The following is a 25,356-nucleotide window of genomic DNA, read 5'->3' as shown; positions in this document are numbered from 1 at the left end:
GGCAGGAAACACAAGTTTACTGCCCGAGTTTACTGCCCAGGGCAATGACCTCTAAACTACAGTTTATCGCATTAGTCCAGAGGTATAATTGACAGGGAATGTATAATTGACATCATTATTGCATGATATTTGCCGCGTAAAATTAGAAAACTAACATTTTTTGGTAAATATCTGCTCTGCTTATCAAGGGTTTTGAAATATTTTGTATTGGTTACAAAGCCGAAATTATGGTAAGATATAGGTACCTACGCCTATTAATCGAAATCCGTTATCGCTTGTTGTCTTATCTTCGTTTGATATGTCCACTGATACCTTGGTCCTAAGTTAATGCGTTTTTATTTGACAGTTGTAGTCCGTTCCTCGAAACAAACATGTAAAATATGGAAAATCATAGACCCGGGAACAGGGGGGGCAGCGGGGGCGCTTGCCCCCCCAACTTGGGAGCCGAGGGGGCGGCGCCCCCTCAACATTGAGACTGCGAGAAAGGATCTTTCCTCCCTTTTCCGGACTTCTTTCCTTCTTGTTTCCTTTATGCATCTAAATATCAACACACGGCATTTTCCTTGCCATCTGAATGGTTTCTGCTGATTGGTAGTGTATCGATTTGACAACACCTGCTATTGTCATCCCGCTTTGGTTTGGGCCTGACCTTGGTCATAAGTTTGGCAGGCCAGATTTTTATAATGGGCTATTTTTGGTCAACTTTGAGAAATACATACAACGGTGGTAAAATCGTTGACATAGGTATATCGCAGTTTACCCGGTCCGGGTGTGAGGGAGGGGTGTGGGGCAATGAGTGCACTGACGTGGCGCCCTCGGAGGGCCGGTATGGGATTAAAGCTCAGTGACACTAAGGGCTTGTGTGGTGCCTTCAGTTATCGGTAGCACATTCAGAATAACCGGCGCAGGGCCCTCAGAGCCGCCGGTAAGGGGCGTTTAGAGTTTAGAGGCACTGGTGTGGGGCCGTCATGCAGGTGCCGGTGTGGGCACTCAGAGGTGCTAGTGTGATTCTCTCAGAGGCGCCGGTGAGGGTCCTTACAGGCGTTGCTGTAGGCCCTCAACTCATAGACGCTGGTGTGAAGCCGTTACAGACGGGTGTGGGGCCTTTAGAGCTGCTGACGCGAACTCTCTACAAGCCGGCAGGGGGTCTCAGTGACCGGCAAGGGGCCCTTAGGCCGACAGAAGAAGTCCTGTGGGGTCAGTACCATGCCGGTAGAGACCGGCATGGTACTGTCAGACACCGGTGGGGCCCTCAGAGGGACCGGTGTGGGGCCCTCAAAAGTCACCAGTGGATGGCCTTTAGATGCGCTGGTGTTGGTTGGGTTTTCGGAGCCGCCGATATAGGGCTTTTAGGCACTGGTGTAGGCACTCAGAGTTGGGGGTGTGAAACCCTCAGCGACACCGATGTGGCTGTGGGCCCTCATAGGCGCCAATGAGGGTCCCACAGTTGCCGTTATGGAGCCCTCAGAAAAATAAATGCGGGACCATCACAGGCGGGAAATGCCCCTAGAAGTGGCCCCTCATAGGTCGGTAAGAACTCTCAAGAGGCCAGAAACGGGCCTTTGGAGACCACCGAGGGGCCCTTAAAAGCCATAAGAGGCCCTCAGAAGCCGGCGTGGGGCACTTATGGAGATCTTGGTGTGGCTATTTGGGGCCATGAGGTGCTCTAACGAGCCCCATGGGGCCCTTCTAAGTCGAAATATGGCAATCGTTAGCCCTCAGTGGTCTAATGGCGCCGAAGGCCCCTCGGACCCGAGGCTCCCTTTGAACCCGATGGGGGGGAGGGGTACGTGACCCCTTAGACCCCTAGCTACGCCATTGTTTCATATGCATCATGTCAGGTATTTTAGGCTCGCCCCCCCAACTTGAAAATCGTTCCCGGGCCCCTGTGGAAAATATAATCTATTTAACGAACGTTTAGCCATAGGGCATATCAACAAAGTACGATAACATAAATGAAGCAAAGAATCTTGCAAGAGCACTGGGAAAATTCACGTTTAATCACTAGGAATATTATACCTTCTTCTTGTTCTTATGTCGTGGCAAATCATTCAAGTATTATGTTCCTTGGATATCTGATTGTTGTGCCATTCTGAGTTGATATTTTCAGACGTGATTCTTTTTGAAGTAAGGTATTTTGATGCATTTTCTTCTATAAATTTCCTTTAAGGCTTTATCCACAGCAGTAGCGTAATCACTGTTAGGAAAATATGGACATAACAATTGCATAAAAGTGTCACCAAAACCTGTCGAAACTAACCTAGCTATGCGGCATGTAGGAAAAATCTTACTGACCTCAGCCGTACGAAATTATTTGGAAACTCGGCTTGCAAAATTTGACTCCGGCCCTCGTGCTTCGCACTCGGGCCTACGTCAATTTTGCAAACCTCGTTTCCAAATAATTTCGTCGGCCCGGTCAGTAATATATAAGGACACACCCAACCAGCATAGTAGGGCCCGAGTCGTTTAGCGTGTCGATCGAAAAAGTTTGTAAAGATGTACCAAACCTCAAAATAGCCGAATCAATCGAAATCAGAAACCAGCGACCCCACCTCAACACACAAACCTCATCATGGCCTCTCCTCAATCCCCCGTCATACACACCCCCAGTGGCTCCGGTAGCTCCAGTGTAGCATGCAATATTGTAGAATACCTATTGTTTAACATTGTCATATGTCATGTGTTTGTGTATGTATGAGTAACAATAGACAACTATATATTAGGTGTATTATGTATATTGTGTATACATATTATGTATGTATCTATTATGCATATTGTATATTGTATGTGCATATGTATGTATCCATCTATTATGTAAAGTATGTATCCATCCATGTATCCTACTATTATGTAAAGTATGTATATTGTAAACGTATATGTATTTTTGGCATTATGTATATTTGAAAGCATTACCATGTATAATGTGCAAATGTTGACACGCACTTGAATGATTGTACGTACTGATCGACCTTATCCAACGAGAACCATATCAAAAGATGCACGTTTTGTATTCCGTTTGAATCGGCTTTGTTTCGCTGCTTAATTGCTATTCTTATTCTGATGACGGTGCAATATCGAAATATATCAATTTAGTTTTAATTATATCAATTTGCAACATATAACATGAGCATAAGGTTATTCACTCTATTTACATTATTAATCATGCTCAGAAATACCATAGCTTACCTCCAAGAAGTTGAACTTCATTCGATGCGTCTTGACGAGAGGAACACGATGCCGGTAAAAGTAAGCTCGTACAAGGCTTGGGTCAAAAGTTATTGCAGAAAAACTGTTTTAGAAAAAATCGGCTATTTTTGCAGTTTTTGCCCCCTGCAGGCAAAACCGTTGACGTTAGGTCAAATCTGAGAGAATTACTCAGAAAGGGCGTTAATAGGGCTATCGAATACGCTTTTCCGCGGCGCTGTAGCTCTATTGGTTCCCGAGTTATGCGTTGGCTTCTTGGAAATTTTCGACATTCGACCTGGAAATCGGCGAAATTTTGCCTTCAATGACCTCTGGTGACCTGACCTTTGACCTGACCAAAAAATTGACCGAAGTGATTTCGTCATTATTTTTGACGCTCTTTCGAACGCCGCCTTCCGCGTATCGCTACGTGGCCCAGGAGCCGAGTTACAAGGGGGGGGGGGTGTTCAAACACCCCCCCCCCCCAGCAGGGCGTGGAAATTAGAGTTGCAAAGTTTCCCTACCGCATTACCGGCATGCCGGTAATTTTTCACTACCGCAGGTTTTTTGTGGTATCTGGCATGTCTTGCCGGTAGCATGCCGGTATTTTTGGTTTTGCACAAACAAATTATTAGTATATGATTCAAACTTTGGACACTAAGAGGAAAATGTGGCATCTCTTGTAGGGGTAAACTGGAATCAACAATGCAGGTTTTTTAGTATGCCGGTAATTTGGTGGTGTTTTTGCTTTGGGCGTGGTAGCATGCCGGTATCCCCCAAAAAAATTGTGGGGCGGGGCGGTGCCGGTAGCAGCCTTTGGGGAAAACTTTGCAACTCTAGTGGAAATCCAGGACCCCCAGCAGGGCGCGGGTTAAGCAGCTGGCAATCAACATAATATCGTGACTGTCGCGAAAGCATGACCCTCTGACATTGGCAGAGCAACTGGAGGCGCAGAGCAGCTACGCCACCCGCCAGCCTGGCCTAGTCCGGTAACTCGGTCAGTCCGGTCACTCAGTCCCACCGCGACATATCCGGGCTCAGTAATGTAGCGACACTACCGAGCCGGACACAGACGAGTACCAGGCACACCAGGGGCCGTATTCACGTCGACTTCGTAAGTCGATTTTCTTTCGTAAGTATAATTTGGTATTCACGTCGACACTTCGTAAGTTTTTATCGATGGAGTTCACGTGATTAAAAAAATTTACTTAAGAAGTAGGTCAAACTTAAGAAAATTCTTACGAAAAAGATCGACGTGAATACGGCCCCAGCAGTCACAGCACTCCACCAGAGATACTAACAGACGCGGTACGGACCAGCCCCGCTCTGTATATTAGTCCATTTGTCTGGACTCTTATCTAAAGCACTACACTGGTCGCAGCGCAGATATGATGCTGTCTCGGACCGGCAGATTATATGACTGACTGGACGATCTGCAGCTTTGTTAGAGTCAAGGAACTACTATCAGTGGTAGTCGGATCGAGCAACGCCACTGACGCCGACGGGAAAATCAGGGTTCATCAAAACACCGAAACAAATCAAGACGTAGAAAAACAGAGGCTACAGACTCAGCGAACATCAAAGTTTTCACGCTTGTAACAAAGACACGAACAAGAATAGACTTTGGGGAGATCTTTTCAGACCTCGATGTTCACCGTCTGAGAGCATTATGTAGGGGCGTCGGGATTGGTTTCGGTGGGCCTAGTAATCTCAAAATGGGTATATTGGAAAGGTCGGCAGCGATCATTATCGATCGAATTGCCCCAGTTCCGAAGACCAGGAACGGGAAGGAACTGCGGAGGAAAGTGATTACAAGGACCAGAGCCGACAGCTGGGCATTTACCGAACAGACAATCGCAGCCGATCTTTACTGTTGGTAAAACTACGGAAACGATAACCTTTCTTATTCCGCAGAGCACTCCGTTCCAGGCTTCCATAGTAGGATGTCTGCCGACGGCAGAGCCACCAATCCAGAAAGGAAGTACTTGTAGTTCCGATCATCGCCACCAGGTGACGCGCCGGTTGCGAAAGTCGTGTCTGCACATTCTGAAGGTGGCGCCACGAGCATGGCTACTTTGGCAAGGAACGGCCGACAGCAGAATCGCAGGGCTCGCCAAGAAACGATCGTTTTCCGTCGAACCATGACCGCTGTCACACGCTAGTTAATTGATGGATGGCACCTCAGCTGACCTAGTTTCATGAGCGAGGAGTCCCCGACCATAGCGTAGACCCAGTCAAACTAGGTGATACTTCTCCTCACCCAGCCAGGCCAAGCGTACCATGCAGCCAGAATATCAGGTTCGCAGGCAATAACATGCCATATTAGACCGTGCATAGTCAAATAACCACGTTCTATGTGATCTCCTCTCATACAGGTAGCATCCAACGCATACTTTGAATGGTGACACGACTTCAAACGACCTGTAATACCGCGGCACCGCCCTTTCAACCCAGATAGATTGCACTTGGCGGCGGCCAAGGTTGGGAGAGCCATTAACACGGCGGGTGCGTGTCAATGGAGCCGCTGCTCCCAGGGACGCGCTACCCCGCTGTCTATATGGAGAGACATACTCCAAGGGGCAGCCCTTTGTCTGTCCAGGATACAGAGCTAGGCCTTATGGTAGATACGAGGAGCTTCATCCCTGGGTACAGAAAGGCATGCCCCGTGTCTGTCCACGGTACAGAAAAGCCGTCTCCCCCAGAGGTACAGAGTTCGGCGTTATAAGTATCGGAGAGATGCATTTTGGTCACGGTGAGTTGTGTCCTAGTCTGTCCAGCCAGTCCGCGTCTTCACGTCCGAAAGCCTGTTCCGTGGCAGAACACTGTGCATTAGAGCACAGAATAGTGTATCCGGTCCGTCCGTGTACGGGACAGTGTCACACAGATACGGGTCGCGATGTACTCACCAGGCTGGCCGAAAGAGACGGCGCCGACCGGCCCAGGTTGGAGCGGCGCATCCGCAGCAGGTTCGACCCCTCTCCTGTGGGCCAGAGATGAGTGTCAGGACCATAATGGTGGTGAAGGTAGTGATGGAGGGATTGGTGGAGGTGCTGAAATGGGTGACGCTGAAAGTGAATCAGGACACACAGAATACCGCGGTTAGTGGCACCATGAGACGGGTCTTTGACTGCAGCGGTGAGGTCTGCCGTTGGAGGCCTCTGCTATAGGTGCAGATGGGTCATTGGTGCGGTACAATTGACATACCAGTGCACAGGGTACAGTCGATCGAGCGGCCCCCGCAGCCACAGCCCACACAAAGAACATGACATCACCGCCTGCAGGCATACCGATACTCTCCCGCTGTGCAGCCTGGACAGACTAACTAGCCGCGACAGTGACGGTGACAGCCGAGCTCTCCAAGGCCGACTGCAGGTGACAGGTCGGTAGGGACGCGACCTTCTGCAACTGACAGCCCAGTGACATCTCCTTTTGACCGTATGAACTAATTCCACAGACCACTACCACCATCTCCCAATGCCGTTGCCTGTCTACCACTGACTAGTGGTGTTAATCGGAACTTGAATCTTCGGAATTCCGATTTTGTCCAAGGTCCAATTCGGAATTCGGTTGGACAATGACAGCAGGCTTTGGGCAACTTTGGACAATCGCTTGCTACCCCTCAACATTTGTATAAAGTAATCGTGTTTTACATTGATTGGCTATTAAAAAGCTCAGCTTTCGATATGGTTATTATTTATTATTATTATTCATATTCCCACTAACCACCATTCGGTGGGCATTACAGAGGGAAACACATTGACACACATAAACCATATACATACAATACAGGCAGCGCAGTGCCCTGTCATTGATAAGCACGTATAACGAAATCAAAATGCAGAACAAAAGCGATTTTCTATAACAGAAAGTTTGATGAGACAGCGAACTCGAAGCCTCATAAGTAATCGGCAATCATTACAACGAACAATGTGACATCACCGGAACAACACCACATACATATGCATCATTTTACCGCATGATTTTCCAAAATATATTTCACAAAATCAGCTTTCGAATAGTTTCGGACATGAATGGGCAAGCTATTCCATAGTTTTGCACCACTGTAAGAGAAGGACGCTTTCTTCATTTCAGTCCTAGGTATAACTAGGTCAAGGTTGCCTGATTGCCTTGTTTGTCGGTCTGACTGTCTCTCTTTAAAGAGAGACACAATTAGTGGCGGCATACATTCAGGGATAAGTAGACATTGACGAACTGTTTTTAATACCGCGATTTTATGCTGTAAGGCAAGATCTCCACGCCAAGCCAGTCTGTGAGCTTCGCGACCTGCGATACGCTGTGCAAATTTAACTATTTTTCCTATTCTCTTCCCTTGTGTCACATTGCAATTTCCCCAGAGAGCCATGCAAAAGCGAATATGAGGAAGAACAAGGGCATTGACTAGGAGGACAATTACCTTTAAGGGCATCACGCGACGAAGCTGGCCCAATCGAATTAGCATACCAGTACACTTTCGAATGACACCGTCAATGTGACTGCTCCACGTAAGACAACTATCCAGCGTTACACCTAGACTAGTTAGTGATGGCTGTACGGGTACTGCAGTATTAAAAATATTTAGACTCCTAACATTGACATTTTTCATGGTGACTTTGGAACCAAACACAACAACTTGCGTTTTGAGAACATTAAGTGCAAGTAGATTTCGTGAGAACCACTCAGAAAGTTTCTGAAGAGCAACATGAAGTCGAGTTATGACATTGCCTATATCACGAGGCGAACCAGAGACCAACACTTGGGTGTCATCTGCATACTGGATAATTGTACATAAGCCATGAGCAACTGCAGGTAAATCATTCACGAATAGATTGAAAAGCGTTGGACCCAGAACACTTCCCTGTGGCACACCGGTAGATACTTGACCTATTGCGTCGTCGCAACCCCGCACGTACTGAGATCTACCTGACAGGTAGCTTTCAAACCAAGGATGGTCAATGCCATATTGGGAAAGTTTACTCAGCAAGATGTTGTGACTGACGGAATCAAATGCCTTGCTTAGGTCGAGAGAAACTAGAATGCATACGTCTCCATTATCCACTGATGACCTTATGGACTCTGTTAAAAGTATAAGAGCATGTTCGACGGAATGTTGTGCACGAAAGCCAAACTGTTCGTCTGCCAATACGTGGCAATCGTCCAAGTACTGATTGAGCTGAATGGAGACGAGTCTTTCAAGAATTTTTGACCCCACGCTTAGCAAAGAGATTGGCCTATAGTTGGATGCAGTCTTGGTATCTCCCTTTCCTTTATAGATGGGGACAACCTCCGCGAGTTTCCAGGATGATGGAACGGTACCACTGGCTATGGAGGCGTTAATAACATGCAATAATGGTGTAGATAGTCGACCACAAAATGATTTAAAGAAGGAAGGAGGAATCCCATCAGGCCCCGATGAAGTTCGTACTTTTAATGAACGTATGACAAACCTAAGCTCAGCATGTGTTGCTGGACGCAATTCAAACTTCGTTGAAAGAACTCTAGAGGGAGCAAACCATGCGCCACTCGACCCAGAGGTAACACTAACACCAGCTTTAGCATTAGTACCGGCGGAGCAAAAAAACTCATTAAATAGGCGCGCCACACTTCTGTCAAGGGGGTGGGCAGTTTTTGATTTCCCTAGTGTAAGGTTAATAAGATTCCATGTGTCTTTACTGGATTGATGTGTTCCGATGCTCGATTCAAACTTGGAACGCCGTTCGAATGAAATAGCGCTTCGCACTTGGCGGCGCATACTTTTATAGAGTGCTGCGTCAATCGTAGCACCAGAGCGGCGAGCTATGCGCATTTGAGCAGTGGTATCACGTATGAGTTTTCTGGTGGTTCTCGATACGCCGAAACCACTTTTATGCTTGATTTTGGTAGTGACAAGAGGGGCATGATTATCTAGGATAGGAACCACAGCGTTTTTCCAACCCTGCCATGCCTCATCTGGGTCTTTAGCACTAAATACAGGAGACCAGCAGACTGTACGCAGATCGTTCAAAAACGCATTGGAATCAACATCCTGCCATCTGCGATAGCTAATTAGTTTACGCGGCCGTCTGGATCTTATGACATTCACTCGAACAATAACCAAGTTATGGTCAGAGACAATGCAATCCTCCGAAGAGCAATCTGTCACAAGGGAAGAGTCGCTTACCAGAACAATATCGATAAGGGTGGATGAGGTATTGGTAACACGGGTAGGGTGGCTCACGCATTGATGCATGCCGACATTGTTGATAAAATCCTCCAAGGAACGAACTTGATACAGATTCGGACACAGCAGATCACAATTCAAGTCTCCACATAAAGCCACTTGCCTGCCCTCTGATAACAACTTTTTCACTGATAATTCAAGGGCATCAAAATCGTTTTTGATGCCTTCATATATGGGAGGCCTATACGCACAACCCACAACCAAAGCACGATTACAGCCGCATTTCACATTAATCCAAATACATTCAAGACGGCTATTAGCAGGATTGGAAGGGCTGATAACCTTATTAAATTCTAGGTCACTACGGCAATATATGGCTACACCACCGCCCCTCTTTCCTCGACGGTCACGCCTGCTAGCCAAAGTTAGGCCAGGTATAGGAACATCAGGCTCGCCTCTTCTCAGCCAGGTTTCAGTGATACATAGAACGTCAATCTTGTAACGTTCAACATAATCTGCTACTATATCCACTGAAGGTGCTAAAGAACGCACATTTAAAGTTCCAATTACTAGACCATATTTCGATGAGCGAGCGTACTCAGAGTTCATGCCAGCATCATGGAATAAACGACTTTGAAGCTTCCTGGGAACAGAGACGTTACTCCACGGTTCTTTCAGCCTAAAAAATCCTCTACCTCACCTGCTAGCAATTGCCATACATTTCTGCACCCATCTCTGTTAAGGTTCAGTCTAGATTTATCTAAGCCACCATACATACATTCCCTCAATCGCGGACGGGTGTCCAAAAAACGAGCACCTTCACATTGACACAGCCTCTTTATCTCATCGTTGAGATCGCTTCGCTGTCTGGATATGTAGTCGTCTGGCAAAGGTAGGTCGTGCGGCACTGAGCATATCACAATGGACCTTACCTTTTTAAGCTGTTTAGCAACTCGTACGACCTCTGATATGCAGTCGACTGTGTAGTCCACACTTCGATGTGACAAGTCGTTTCCCCCAATGTGCAAGACGAGGTCCACGCTGAGCGCCCTGCAGCTGGCCACTGCACCACTTAGCGCCCCCAGGGCACTGCGTACGGACCCTCCACGGATGCTTTTAAATAAGGCCTCACCGCCCAAGAAGAACTCATCCCTGGCTGCTGCAGCGATTCGGCGTACATTCTGGCAGCCGAGCAAGACCGCCCCGACACTCGGAACTGGGCTCCTGCTGCGGCTACTACGTTTTCTGCGCGGGCTGACGCGCCTCCAAGCTCCAGAGTTGGTGTGGCGTGGCACTGCTGTAGTCGGAGCCGCTGTGGTCGAAGTCGCCGGCAGAGCTCCTGTGCTCGGCGTTCTGCTGGAGCCGGGAGTCGTATGCGACGCCGGCGTTACGTTGGAGTCGAGCGTAGGACAGGCGTACGGCGTTTCGCGAGGGCCAGTCGTTTGGAAATTCCCCGTCACACCAGAGTCAAGTGTAGCGCGGGCTTCAGGTGTCATTCTGGAGTCAGCTGTCGTGCATTTAGACGGTGTGGAGTGGTTGGGTACGACAATGGAGTACTGGGTTCCATCAGAAATCGATCTAGTCCGACTCAAATCATCCACTTTGCTGGAAAGATGATCAAGCTTCAGCTGGGTTATACGGATGGCTTCCATCAAGTCCATAAGCGTCACTCCCGAGAATGATGGTCCTGGAGTGCCTTCATCCGCGAAATCGGGGCCGGGGTTTCGCTCCACACCTCCTATCACCAGAAGAGTGAGGATCAAGGCCAAGCCAAGAGCCACTGAGTCTTGACCGGCACACCAAGCTGGCTTCAGTTTGCTGGCTGTTCGAACGCCGCAAAACATGCCAATCCGAAGACGGTAGGTTTGCAGGTCAATCATATTTGGTAAAAAGACGAAAAAATAAGAGATGATATTCAATTATCTTGCGGCCATTAACTTTTTATCACTTAAGAAATAATATTTTCGTATTTTGGTGAAGATAATATTTAAAAAACCATAATTATTGAGGTATAAGTCAGGAGCAGCAAAAATTCCGACTTCACACTGCAGAGGCACGTGACAAGATCGGTTACCACTTTCGAGCTGGTAACGATACATGAAAAGCAAATTAAATAACGGTGTTGAGTGTAAACTATTGCGTAGATGTCGGACATCCTTGGACAAATGGCTGGCTTGGACATTTTTGGACGGAGAGTCGACGTAAGTATTGGACATTGGACGGACATTGGACATATGTTTTCTGAAATTGACATCACTACCACTGACCATACTAACCCTCATTTTCCTTGACTGTCTTCACTGACCTCCCCCACAGACTCCCGCTGACCTCCCACTCTCTCCCCTCTCGCTGAGGCTGCCCGCCTCCGAGGTGTGATATGACCATATTTGGAAACTGCACACGCGGCGCTCGAAGGGGGCGGGGCGAGCTGTGTGCGGCGGGCGGGGGGAGGGGTGGCTGGGTACATATTCAGACGGCCAGTGACGCACGTCGGCCCGTGCTGCGGACGTCACCTCTCAGTTCCAGCTCTGACAGAGTGAACAGAGAGCTGACGAGCCGCCAACATCAGCTGGCGCCCGGTCAAAGGAGGAACACGTGAGGGGCCCGCGCCGGGATGATAGGCGGCAGGGCTGGGTCGTGGTCGCTGCGGCTTCCGTGGTCTCTGGAGGTCCACAGGCGGTAAACTCGCACCACGACAGGTATGCGCTAGGTCGCTGGTCTGAAAATCGAGCCGAGATGGGCACTGGACAGGTACTGAACAGCGTTGACACATTTTCAGGGGGCAAACATCCCTCCTATGGCAAACACTCGTCATTTCATTTCAGAGGACTGTAACAGCGACTGATTTTGGAAAGATAGAACCAAAGGATTCTCGACGCATAATATGTAATATAGGGGCATGTGTTAATGAAAAAAAAAAAGATGGTAGATGCGGCATGTGGCTGCCACGCCGGGTAGGTTAATCTGCGGTACTCGAAAACGGCACAGGGCTGGGTTTCGAGAAACACCCTTAGCCGCATTGATTGCCGTGTCCGCACAAGCTCGGCCGCGCACGCCAGCCTGGTGTGAGCTGCCGAGCTGTCGGGGTCGACACACTGTTCAGCCGGCGGCGGCCCGGTGGGACACTATTCCAGGTCGGTCGCGCCGAGCGCGAGCCGCTGGAATTGACTGAGGTGTGGTGGAGCCACGGCGCCCCCGCGGGGCTTATAAGCTTAGTCAGCGAGAGAAGCGCAACCAGAATTCGACGGCTGTCTCTGCAAAACGGAAGGGGTATTCATCTCTGCTGAATGAAGAGCTTAGACTTCTGTCTGAGTAAGACAGAGAGCTAGTTAAGTTTATCCGACGGCTCACATAAAGAGCGTAGCAGCGCTTTGACGCGGTCTGTCAGACACGCCAGTAATCGTGTACTTTCACGTCGTTCGAATATTGAGCCGACTACTTTCACTAAATCATGCAAGGCCGACACGCATGCGAGACGAGAGGCTCCGCCACAGCATCGGTCCGCCGCCGGTCAGAGCTACCGAGGTCCGGGCCAAGACCGTTCAGTTCGGACCGCGACCGTACAGAGTCGGGGTCGTCACCGGTCGGAGTCTCAGCGGCTGGAGTCTGGGTCATCATTGCCCGGAGTGCGGACTGTGACCGACCAGAGTACTGGCCATGACCGTCCACTGACGGCGGAGCCAGTCAGGCCCACCACCAGCCCAAAGCTCCACGGACCCGAGACGTCGCCCAGCAGTGGCCAAATGCCAGCAGCCCTGATTTTGACGCAGCGTCGACTGCCGAACAGGACCGCGCCAGCTCGTGCGTCGTACCGTAGCTCAGTCCCTGGTGAAATAGGACCACTCAGGGACCACGCCAAGCCCAGCAAACAACCATCCCACGGCTCCCGACTAATGCCATCCAACCGCAGCGCTATGGAGCGAGATGCAGTGTGGATGTTTACACTATAGGATGCATCATTTGACGTGAGATGCTCTGTAAACTGCGAAATCGCCAAGTTGCAGCACAAGCTATCCAGCGTAACATAACTTTTGAGAACGACGCGTTGATCACTATGCGGAACCGCCACACATTGACTTTGGCGATGCATAAATAAACGAAACGGCCGGGTTAGTGTTATATCACAGTCAACAGAGACCGGGTAAACCCCAGCTTGTCGAAGGACTTGGTCTGTTCTTCCCAGCTGAAAAATCGATCTGCCACAATTTTCAGAGGTCGCCTGTCTATTGTCTATCGTAGCTATCAGGAGCCGGTCAATCTCAGGAAGCCGGCCACAGCTACTAGAGGTAGCAGGCGTATACCAGCTCACTGAGGAGAGGGACACCAGGGCAGAGTTACATCAGCTACATACTACCTTCCGCCGATCATGCTAAACCCGGAGCCACCACCCAAAGCGCCAGCCGGTAGAGAGCCTGGCTCTGTTATCCAGTCAAACCGGGAATGGCTCAACTGTATCCAGCTAAGATATCGCCAAGGGATGGTTAGAAGACGGTCGGGAGACAGTCCCAAGAACCATCACAGAAACTTATCTTTTTCATTACGACCGGTGGTCGTCCTAGCATTTTTCCGTATCACCACACAACTATAAATAAACAGCATCTACGCTGTGTCTCGACATCAGACGCATCTAATGATAGCACACTGGGTCGTGCGCCAACAACAGACCGCCCTTTTCCGCCGAAGCAACTGATGCGCCCCTGCATCTCGATCAGTTCGCGACACAGTGACTTCATCGGAACTGGTCCGATTGGCGCTCCTGTCACGCCGGTGCAGAGTCGCCCGAGCGATCCTTCTCAGCACGTCTGATTGGGTCACATCTACCAGGGCATATTTTAACATACTGACTGCGTCCCATTTTGGGACGCAGCCCCCTGCCTTTGGGACGTAGCCCTCGCAAAATTTGGACCACTGCGTCCCACACTGAAATGCCACGGTTTCAGCCGAAAAGTGCGAGCAAAAATAAGTAACATGCCTCGGTCTTTTACTGTGTAAAAGATGTAGGCTTTCCGATTGCTTTGTGCCCTGATTTACTATGTACCTAAGCACATACATGCCCTCTCCAGTCCTTGTGCCCTGCCCTACCCTTGGTCATACACCTTATTATGTTCTTCCCTACTATACCCCTAGGATATGTGCCCTGCCCAGTGCCCTGTCCTTAGGTCTTGTACCTTGCCCTGCCGTTTCTTCAGGCCCTGTGCCCCGCTCTGCCCTGCCCTCAAACACGATACTTTATATATTCTGCCTGGAAATTTGATGCGCTGCCTTCCCGTCTTTTGGCCCCGTGCCCTGCCCTACCCTAGTTTGGGGCCCCTGCCCTTCTCTGCCCTCAAGCCTTGTGACACGTCCTGCCATCAGACCCCGTGCCGCTGCCTTGTCTTCAGGTACTGTGCCCTGCCCTGCCATCAGGCCTTGTGCCTTCCCATGTCCTCATGCCCCGGCCCCGCGCCCATCCTCGAGCCTAATGCCTTGCCCTGCCTCAGGCCCTGTCCTGTCATGTTATGCTTCCAGGCCTCATGTGCATTGCCCTGCCCTTAGACCCTGTGCCCTATTCTGTCATTAAGCCTTATGCGTGGTATCGCCCTCAGGCCCGTGCCCTGCCTCGCCCTAAGTTGCTGTGCTCTGCCCTGTCGTCAGGCCTTGTGCCGTCCCATGCCATCAAACACTGTGTCATACTCTGCCCTCAAGCCCTGTATTCTGCATTGCCCTAAGATCTCGTGTCCCATGCCCGCTCTCAGGCGCTGTGCCCTGCCCTGTCATCAGGCCCTGTGGTGTCTCCCGCCCTCAGGTCCCGTGCCGTTTCCCGTCCTCATGCCCCGTGCCCTTACCTGTCCTCAGAACCCGTGCTTTGTTCTGCCTTCATGCCCTGAGCCTTGCCCTGCCCACAGGCCCCATACCCTGGCCCTGTTTCACCGGTGATAGCACTAGCAGCACGCTGCTATTACACGTGTCAAATTGGGTTTCCATGGAGACATCAACAGGCCCATTGCTCAAACACTACCACAAGTATGACGTCAGCTCGCGGAATTTAATAGCAGCGTCCGTGAAACACCGCCCACGTCTTGTCATACCTTCGGGGCCCGAAGGTATGACAAGACGTGGGCGGTGTTTCGGGCCTTGTGCCATACCTGTGTCTTATGTCTTGCTCTACCTTTAGGTACTATTTCTTGCTATTTCTAGGTACTGGCCTCTTGCACCAAACTACCTAGCTAGGTAACATCGAAAAACCGGTTTCAGAATAAGCTAATCTAAGGGTGGTAAATTTGTTTGCAATAGCCCAATACATAATCCTACATGTGCTTGCTAAATTTTGCACGCAAATTGTTACATTTGAGACTTGGACTGGGTATACGATGCAAAATAATCCAAGCATCCACACCTCTAAGATCCTGCGTGTTGCCCTGCCATCAGGTGTGTTGATCATCAGGTGTTCTAAGGTCCTGTGTCTTGCACTACTCTCCGGCCTTGTGTAATGATGAGCCTCAGACCCGCGCCTTGCCTTGCCCTCGGACCCTGCATCCTACCCAGCCCTCAAGTATCCGTCTTATCTTAGCTTCATGGCCTGTGCCTGCCCTGTCCTTAGGGCTCAGACTCTGTGTCCTGCCCTTCCCTAAAGTCCTGTTTAGAGATGTCAAGTTGGAGCCCGCAGGCCCAGAGCCTGGCCCAAAATCCGGCCCTACAGGGCTTTTGCATGCACAGTGGATTGTATCATTGTTTTGAGGTACCTCATCGAAACGCATCGACTGATATGCGACATGATCTATCTTGGTCACGAAATGACCTTAATGTGAGGTCAAGTTCTGACCTTGACATTCCGAGGTAAAAATGAGAGAAGAACGATCGTGCAAACGAAAATTCTCTACCTTTTTTTTAGTTCAAAAGCTTTTCATGAAACCTATATTGACAAAAATTGTAATTTTACCCGTTTTTGTCTATGGAGCCTTAACCGTTGATCTGAACTCAATTCTGACGAAATATTGACGAAAGAGCTGTTCAAGATATATCGATTGCTTTTCTCCTATCGATTGCGCCCTCCTAGCTATAATAGTTTTTGAGATACCGGCACGTTTTCCGAAAAAAAATATCGCATCATTGCGAAGTTTGACGTTTGATGGCATACGGTCAGATCAGGGCCGTCATGGCCGTCTGGCCATAGGAGGATATAGAGGGCCAGAGGGGGCCACGGGGCCATGCTCCCCCCCCCAAAGCCCCCGGAAATGGCACAAAATCGACACATTTCTGGGCATAATAATTAAACAAAGGAACTTCCATTGGGAAAAGTTTGGGTTATATTACATGATAGGCAGTAAGGAAGCGAAATCCGAAGCATCCAAAGCATCCGTTCATCCAAAGCATTAATCTATGATGGATTTTTTATGTAGCTTTAAAATCCGATGATTTCTTGTCACAACTTAGGTGGGTACTGTTTGACCTTACGTCATCTAATTATTTCAAACACATAGTATCTTCAATGCAAATTGGCAAGTCAACCTCTATTTTGAATCTTTTAATATGTGAGATGGTGCTTTTTGCCATGATGAATAGATATAAATATGTGAAAATGATCAATAACATGGCAGAAATACAATAAAACAATAAAATAATAGTTTTTAAAATAATAGTTACAATAAAAGTTTTACATTTCTGCCATGTTATTGATCATTTTCACATATTTATATCTATTTTGAATCGATTGATAAGGGTGAAAAACGCATGAAGAGACGTATGTATCACATTTTAATCATGTGCATATTCATTTTTATTCTCTAAGCATAGGTACAATTTGGTGCGTCAAGGGAGGTCAAACACGCCCAACGCCGTTCAGGAAAACGAGTGACTAACAACAATGTAAATGTCATTAAATCGCCGGTCCGCCCTTTGAATGCGAATAAAGAACGCACTACGACTGGGCGAATTTCGAGACTGGCCAAAAGCAATCACAGCCTGCTCCCAATATCCCGCTTGCAGTGCCCCTCCACCAGCACAGTACACAATGTATCTGTAGATTATCTCACTTGCATTATATACTATTTCGCTTGCAATGTGCCCTTTCCGATCAAAGCGTGTGCCCTATGCCACCTTTGGGACGCAGTGAAAAATCCTTAAAATATGCCCTGACATCTACTGATGCAGCCGTTTGGATAGCATACATAGACATTGCATTTATGGTGCTTACGATAAATCATAATGCATCTAATGCCCTCGATGATGTCAGTCTGCAAATGACCTTGCATTCGACGCACCCATAAACCCTGACCGGGGATAATGTAGCCCGGAAAAGCTTTAAAGAATGACAAGATAAGACAGGGCAAGGCATGTGCGCACTACGGTTCCGCTCCCGACGAATCGCGCCGCCCCACCTGGATCACTGGATCAGTCTTCTACCATCCCTTGGCCATCCCATGGTTCTTTAGATGCCGACAAAATGCGCAACCCTGCCCTGGATCTCGGACCGAATAAGACGGCCAAGGCCGTGTAATTCGAACGACCATCTACGACTCAGAGTGGCGCCTGAGTGATTGCCTTTAGCCACTCATTCATAGAAGTAGTTATAATTCATAGAAATGAGGCGGCGGCTGCGCTGCGCCCGAGGTGTCAGCTCCCGACGCCCGGTGGCTGGGAGCTCGTTCAGCACTCAGGGCAGCCTGTCACAGACTGCCACTCTCAGCAGAATGTTTCCAGCGAGGTGGGTTCCTGCGCAGAACTCATCATCAGATCGCTGACAGATCGCTGGTAGCAACGGCAGCGACGCGTGCGAGAAATGTATGCTACATTTACAGATCGTCTCTGGACGTGACAGGTTATTTGAGGATATGGACCTTCTGTGTATCTAACTAACGGACGGTATATAGCTGACCATATGACTGTCTGTTGCCATTGGTCTGTAACGATGCCGAAGTCCGTATCTGTGAGATATTGTTTGAGACGGTGTCGACTGTCGGTGTTTTTGCGACAGCGGACCATCAGAAGCTGTGCCAGACTGTCCTTGGTTACACCAGACCGTCTGTGACTATAACCTACAGAGTAGGATTATCTGTGTAGAGCATTGCGACTGTTGCAGACGGTTTGTACTGTAGTAGTGACTCTGAAGGACCGTCTGTAGTGACCGTGACGAACTGCCTCGCTGTGACGAACAGCAGAGCACGCGTCCTGCAGGCGGCCCTGTCCACTGTCCACCGATAGGTCAAGGCGACGTAGGCGGCGGACAGTGGACAGCGGGCTCCTTGACCTGGACAAAACACCCGAAACCCGACACCGAGCCGCCGTCAGCATAGCATCACACCGACTCAGCCCGGCCGGCGGCCGACAGTCTGCCGGGCCGACCGAGCGAGCGGCACTCGTCCCAGCCCTGACCCAGCACCCCATCCATCCTTGACGGTTTCCGCAAACGTGCGTCCTTGTACCGCCAGCTCGCAGCGCGGGTGCGGCCACTCAAATCCTGCCCTTTCGGCGGCACGTGCTGTTAAACGACCGCAACTGTCTACGTGTAATGGGTATAATCTCAGGGTGAGAGCTGACGGGGGCGTCCCTTCACAGCACTCGGCCCCCGGGGCACGCCGATTCTCCCACCGCTCGCTCGGCGCCGCGCCGGCCCGGCCGGTCGCCAAGCCGCCTCTCCGGTGGGATTAGATAAGGATCGGCGAGTCGAGTGGTCCCTGCGTCAACACTGGCCCCGGTGGCGCTGTGCCACAGAGCGGTAGCGTCGGGGGGCGAGCGGCTGCCTCGACCGTCGAGGGGGACGGCGGCCATGCTTGGTGGGGCGACGCCCATACTAAAGGTACGGGATTATGCTTGTGAGATGAGAGTGAGACCATACATTTACGGGACAAGATTGAGCTATCAATAGAATTACAACCATCCTTTTATGGGGCGGGATTTGAACTAGAGAGCATTACAACCATGCTTGGTAATACGGTGATCATCGACCTCTGTTAGAATCAAAGCGACCGCGCGTCCAAGCAGGCATGTCAGAATGTCACTATATCAGTGAGGCATACATAAGCTCCGGGTGGGTGGACCGGGAGCTGACAGTGAAGTTTTATCTGGAAAGCTGCCAGAAGCTGTATGAGAGGAATGGTGATTTGTGATTTTGGGGCGCCCGACTTCAGAGGTCATCGATGTTCGAGATGTAGTTACAGCAGAAGACATTACAGTGACGGTAAGGGTGATCGGGAGCAGACGGCGGCGCTGTTTAACTATACAGAGCTTTGCCTGCCAGTCTCACCTGAGCCGTGGCCGAGGCCGATCGAACTGGCCGAGCTGTGCGCCGGCCCGCCGGCCGCGAAACTCTCCCGTCTCCGGCGCGTGTCGTCCGAGCTGTGCCGGACCAGCGGCCGCCGGTGGCCACACGCCATGGCCGACTCGTCCACCGAGCGGCGACTGAGCAGCGGCGGCGGCCCGGTCGTCGCTGGCGACACGGACAGACTGCCGCTGCCGCTGCCGCCGCCGCCCGACGCGCCGCCCACCCCGGTCTGCAACAGAGGGGCAGACAGCGCGGTCAGCACGGTCAGTCGGACCTCAGACAGTGGTTTATACCAGGGATGCGGAGCCGTGGAAATTTCAAACGGCTCCGGCTCCGGCTCCGGCTCCGGAGAAAAAAATCGGCTCCGGCTCCGGCTCCGGCTCCGGGTGAAATGTTATGGCGGCTCCGGCTCCGGCTCCGGCTCCGAGTAACATGGTTCGGCTCCGGCGGCTCCGGCTCCGGCGGCTCCGGCTCCGACTCAGTACATCCCCTATGCAATCAATTAAATACGGGTGGAAGAAAAATTGGCTTGGTTATACGCGTTACCTACTCTTGCCATGACCGGCTCACCGCGTCCCCGCGCAAACGCACCTCGGAGAGAACTGGCAGAACAAAGGACTAGGAAGCGATGGCATTGGAAACGCAGTCGCCGCGAATCGGAGTTCACTGAACCATCGTAAGCTGACACCCATCTCGGCGGCATTGGGGGGTGGGGGTGGGGGTGGGAAGAGACGGTGCTGGGAGTCGCAGTCCACTGCACTGGCTTCAAAACAATGGCGGTCACCTGATGACCGGTCCTCATGTTCTGGGGATGCAGTAGACGTGAGGGGGGGGGGGAGGAGCAGACAGGAAGTTGATTGCGTACTGTGGGATACTGGGGATATTCGGCTTTTTCATTCACTTGATGGCCCATGACGTACTATTGGTCTCAAGATAAGGGCCCAGGCGATCTGTAGTTTTGATGCGGTGAATACCCTTACCCTCGCCACAACTCGGGCCGAGTGCACCCCTCCTCCCAGCCAGCGCCACCCCCACTCGCATTGTGGCGAGGGTGAGGGTATGCACCGCATCAAAACTACAGGTCGCCTGGGCACTTATATTGAGACAATAGTACGATATGTTTTACTGCCTTGTACTGTCAAACCGAACTAGGTCAATTATTTTTTCCTCTTCAAAAAATAAAAAGGAGCCGGAGTCGCCCCCTTTTTTGGCGGCTCCGGCTCCGGCTCCGGCTCCGGGCTATATTGTTTCACGGCTCCGGCTCCGGCTCCGGCTCCGGGCAAAATATGCCGGCTCCGGCGGCTCCGGCTCCGACTCCGGCTCCGGCTCCGCATCCCTGGTTTATACATACACAGGCATACAGCCAGTGGTGCGGCGTCAGACGTGATACAGTACACACGAACTGTAGTAATGCAGTATCAGATCGCCGTTAGATCACACTCAGCACAGACACTCGTGACGACACAGATTAGGTCAGCGGGTCATCGGGTGAATCACTCAGATGAATGGATCGAGTGGGTGTAGCTTCAACTATGTAAGACAGCAGAAGCTGTTGGACAAAATAATCGATGATGACGAGTTGGTTTTGGATGCGTGGAAATCTTATCACTGTTGAGAGGCAACATCATCAGCATGTTTGCACGTCAAGTCGTCAAGTCGCCACGAATTCGGTCGAAATCTGGAGCATACGACATTAATAAAAAGTCGCTGCTAGCAAGTCTGTCTCTCTGAGATGCAGACGGTACGACGTTTCGTCACCTCATCTGTCTGATTACCTTGTTTTGCTGCCTTGTGTCTCTTGAAATACTCAGTAAAACTGTGACAGATCGCAAAATAATGACACAGTAAGCCTTAAAAGTCGGAATCAAAACAATGCCACTGTCCACATACAGACATTGTGGTAACAAAATATGCTTATCAGACTGAATAATCTTCCGATTTATCTGGGTAACGGGGAGCGGAGTCATGATTCATCGAACCGCAGCACCCATCTGTTCCGGCTAATCGGCAGCAGCCGCCCGGTTTCGCCATGGGTTGCGGTCTCTGGCGTGACGTGGAAGGGCCGCCCCGTTCTGCCGACAGAGACACGCACACACAGAACCCGTTCTGACCTTATTTCCATTCAAGCGCACCGCCCAGTCGCCTTCTCATGGCCCCATCATAAGGCGCACACCGCCATGGTCTGGGTAACGGGCCGCCGCGCCGATCGGGCGGTACAGCCCAACGAGCCCGGTATGTCGGTCGACCGCTTTTACTGGGGACGCCCATTGGGGAGGGCCGCCCCAGCTCGATCTGGAGACGAGCTCAGCCGCGCGGCGCCCTGCTGAGCGGCTCGGTACCTGTCTCCGTTCTAGTGGTGTCAATTTCAGAAAAGGTATGTCCAAAGTCCGTCCAATGTCCAATGCTTGCGTCGGTTGTCCGTCCAAAAATGTCCAAGCCAGCCATTTGTCCAAAGATGTCCGACACCTACGCAATAGTTTACACTCAACACTGTTATTTAATTTGCTTTTGATGTACCGTTACAAGCTCAAAAGTGTTAATCATATCGAAAGCTGAGCTTTCTAACAGCCAATCAATGTTAAACACGACTACTTTTTAAAAATGTTGAGGTGTAGCAAGCGGTTGTCCAAAGTTGTCCAAAGCCTGTTGCCATTGTCCAACCGAATTCCGAATTGGACATTGGACAAAATCGGAATTCGGAAGATTCAAGTTCCGATTGACACCACTACTCCGTTCCCACAGTGCGCCTAGCTCCACCGGCGGACGGGTTGGGTGAGCCGACCGGCCCGCCGCGCCGCCTGCGGTCGACCGGTTCGGCTCCGACGGCGGCGCCAGTGCGTCTCACATCGGCACCGCTGAGCAAGGAGGCCGGGTAGGTCGGAATTGTAACCACGTAGACTCAAGTGGGACGCTTGTTTGAGTAGGTGATGTGGTGTAAAGATTGGGTGGAGACAGCGGAACCCACAGCGCCTAGTTGCTGTGTCACCAGCAGCTATACCGTGTGAGGGTAGCAGCCGGCGTAGGATCATCTGGTCAGAATCCGACGTGAGGTTAAACTGACGTCAGCCTACAATGACGTCATGCCGCACTGACACGACGACACGTCATCCGACAAAACCTTGACATCAGGTCATCTAGCATATTTTAGACACCTCGTCATCCAGCTATTGGGACACCATACCTACCTACATAGTTGCAACATAGTTGCAAATAATTACATTCCGCAGCCCGTCACACCGGTCCAACTGTCTTGTTTACATTCCAATCACAATCGCCACATTATCTTGTACTACCCCTCCCCCCGCCCTTGCAGCGAGGCAGCGAGGCACTGAGGTGCGACTACCCCTCCCCGTCCCGACCACAGACCAGTCGCAGACCGGACGGCCGCCGCCAGCTCAGAGACACTGCGCAGAGGGCAGTCCCAGGTGTCATCCAGGCTATGTGTGCTGGGAAGCTGAGGTGACGAGGCGCCGGACCTTGTGCTCGCTCGGCGGCCCTGTGTCTCTCTGTGTTGAGTTGGGGTGCTGAGATGACGCGGCGCCGGGCCGCACCGGCCCTGTGCTCGCTCGCTCGGCGGCGCTCCACGCTGCCCCCAGCGGTTGCTGACTGAGGCGCCCGGGCGCGGGCCACGCCCACCCGAAGGACGCCCGATTGCGCCATCGCTCGGACCTGCAGCCGGCCGGTAGTGAGGCACCGGGCAGATGGAGACGTCGGAGCAGTCACTACCTGTCGGTATTTACAGACTGCGGACGGAGCAACCACTATCAGCCAGACTGGAAATACGACTGAAGGAGGGACAACTGCAAGCCGGCATCCGGCACGGCCGATTGAGCCATAGACGGAAGACTGGTCCGGTCACAACGCAGACAGGTGCTGGGGAGTGGGACAGTCTGCTGTTGCAGACTGCGAACTGGTCCGGTCAGACTGCAGACGGACCAAATCCTGCAGGCAGGCCATACAGGTCGCAAAGGATGTGCGGCAGGCCAATACCAGGCTACCTGATCAGACTCTTCGCAGCAGACACCAGACGCCCATTGGCGGCCCACTGACCCAAACCATCTCAGGCCAATCACACTGTCAGCAGCAGCCGCCGCCCCGGCGCAGTCACGAAGATCGTGGAGTGCTCCTGCAGCCGATGGGGAACGGTGTGACAGCTGAGAGAACGGCCCTTCAGCGGAGGGAGCGGCATCGACAGCAGGTCGTCAAACGGTGCGACAGATTGTGGAACAGCCCACCAGCCGGTGTAACGGCAACATCGACGACATGTGGAACAGCCAGCACAGGTTGGACCAGTTTGACAGCAAATAAAGCGGCCTGACAGTGGGTGGAAGGCCCGACAGCCTGTCTCAATTGAGATGTCGAGTCGACGGCCCATAGCGTCGACCACCTACAGCGCTATTGGAACAAATAGTCGATCGTGAAATCTCACACCGGCACATATGAGAGCGCAGGACAAATTTTAAAAGTCACGGGAAATCACCGCAAATGTGAGCCGGCGCTTTATTGCACAAAATCACTGCAAGGATTGAATGCTATTGGAACATATTGCAGAGAGCACGCCTTGAGGTGACCCCAGCTCTCTTTGGCTGAAGCGGTAGGCCATAGCTCTCCCAGAGCTGGGATGGCTGGCTTTATGTGTCGTTCCAACTTGGATGGACGGGCTGCACAAATTTACCACTTTGGACGTCGTGCTCTAATCATATTTGATGTAAAAATATTTTGTTTTTATTCATTTTTCTGGACTGTTAAAATCTAAAATGTTATGCTTAATATTTCATGAAGTGTGTGTAATTAAAAGGAAAAGTTTAACCAATGCGTGCATGCTTTTCACCGATTTCATGCCTTGCCAATGGCACACTCCCAATCTTTGCCAATCGCTGCCCGCGGCGTCTGGCGGGCTGCGGCAGCTCTGCACCGACCTCATCTCACGCCCAGATACCCAGGGAGCGGCCGCAGCCGGAGGCGTCCGTCTGTAAGCCCTCGGCCTAACGACGCGCCCACAGACCGAGAGAAAGTGGCCGCCGGCGAATCGCGTCAGGCTCAGCCGCTAATGTCGTCCCAATCTTGTGCTGCAGGCCGGATGGAGCCAGGGTGCGGCATCCTGCGGCGGCGCAGCCTCCAGGGGGTGGTCTGGCGCCGCCCTCCGGTCTGTTGGTCTGTGGATGTGACTCACTCCACGGACCAGCCTCCAGAAGACCGCGCGCGGACCGCGATCAGTTGGTCTGCAGTGTGACTCACTCCACGGACCAGTCTCCAGGAGACCTCGCGCGGTCCCCGGACCGCACTGTGACTCACCCCTCCCCCACGTCCTGCCGGGACCACAGACGGAGAGGATCAGACGGCAAAACCGCTGATGACGTCAGACCTCCTGCACGGCCATGGCACTGTGAGGTGATGTCCCAGAAAACCCGACGGGCGGCCCGGCTGGCGCCGACCCCTGCCCGAGAGGCGAAGGCCGCGCCGCCCGCTCGCACGCCCCTCTGGCCGGCGCGCTCGTCCCGACCTCGTGGCCAGGGCCAGCGACGAGCCGTGTTTTTCACCGCAATGTGCCGCGTGTGCCGCTGGCATCACGGCAAGAGTTAACGGGACGGTGGTGAGCACGGGGCTCACCCGCGTGGTCGGTATGGAACCACATAGAGCGGTCTGAGAGACAGTGACGGAATTGCAAAGGCGTAACAGCCACCGAACGGTCACTGAAATGTTGGCCTGGCCAACGGCGACTATGCTGGCGTGCCAGTGTCCCAATAAACCAAGATATCGGTTGAACCAGACGAGC

The 25,356-nt window shown here is 51.5% G+C and overlaps 1 protein-coding gene across 5 annotated transcripts in view; it reads right to left on the bottom strand.

Moving 5' to 3' along the window:
• The window catches only part of LOC122364123 (microtubule-associated serine/threonine-protein kinase 3-like), a 118,326-nt gene that overhangs the window by 52,823 nt on the left and 40,147 nt on the right, over positions 1-25,356 (bottom strand). For all 5 annotated transcript variants that reach the window (XM_043334229.1, XM_043334252.1, XM_043334243.1 and 2 more), the window contains 2 exons: positions 19,563-19,809; positions 6,090-6,163 (listed from right to left, as the gene is read on the bottom strand). In XM_043334229.1, coding sequence (XP_043190164.1) covers positions 6,090-6,163; positions 19,563-19,809 — 321 coding nt within the window. The remainder of the gene's footprint in view (positions 1-6,089; positions 6,164-19,562; positions 19,810-25,356) is intronic.

The sequence above is a fragment of the Amphibalanus amphitrite genome, unplaced genomic scaffold (genome assembly GCF_019059575.1).
Source record: "Amphibalanus amphitrite isolate SeventyFive unplaced genomic scaffold, NRLGWU_Aamphi_draft 000027F_arrow, whole genome shotgun sequence".
In the NCBI taxonomy this organism is placed as follows: Eukaryota; Metazoa; Arthropoda; class Thecostraca; order Balanomorpha; family Balanidae; genus Amphibalanus; species Amphibalanus amphitrite.
Note: the sequence above shows the minus strand (reverse complement) of the source record. Positions and strands in the feature narration are given on the sequence as shown.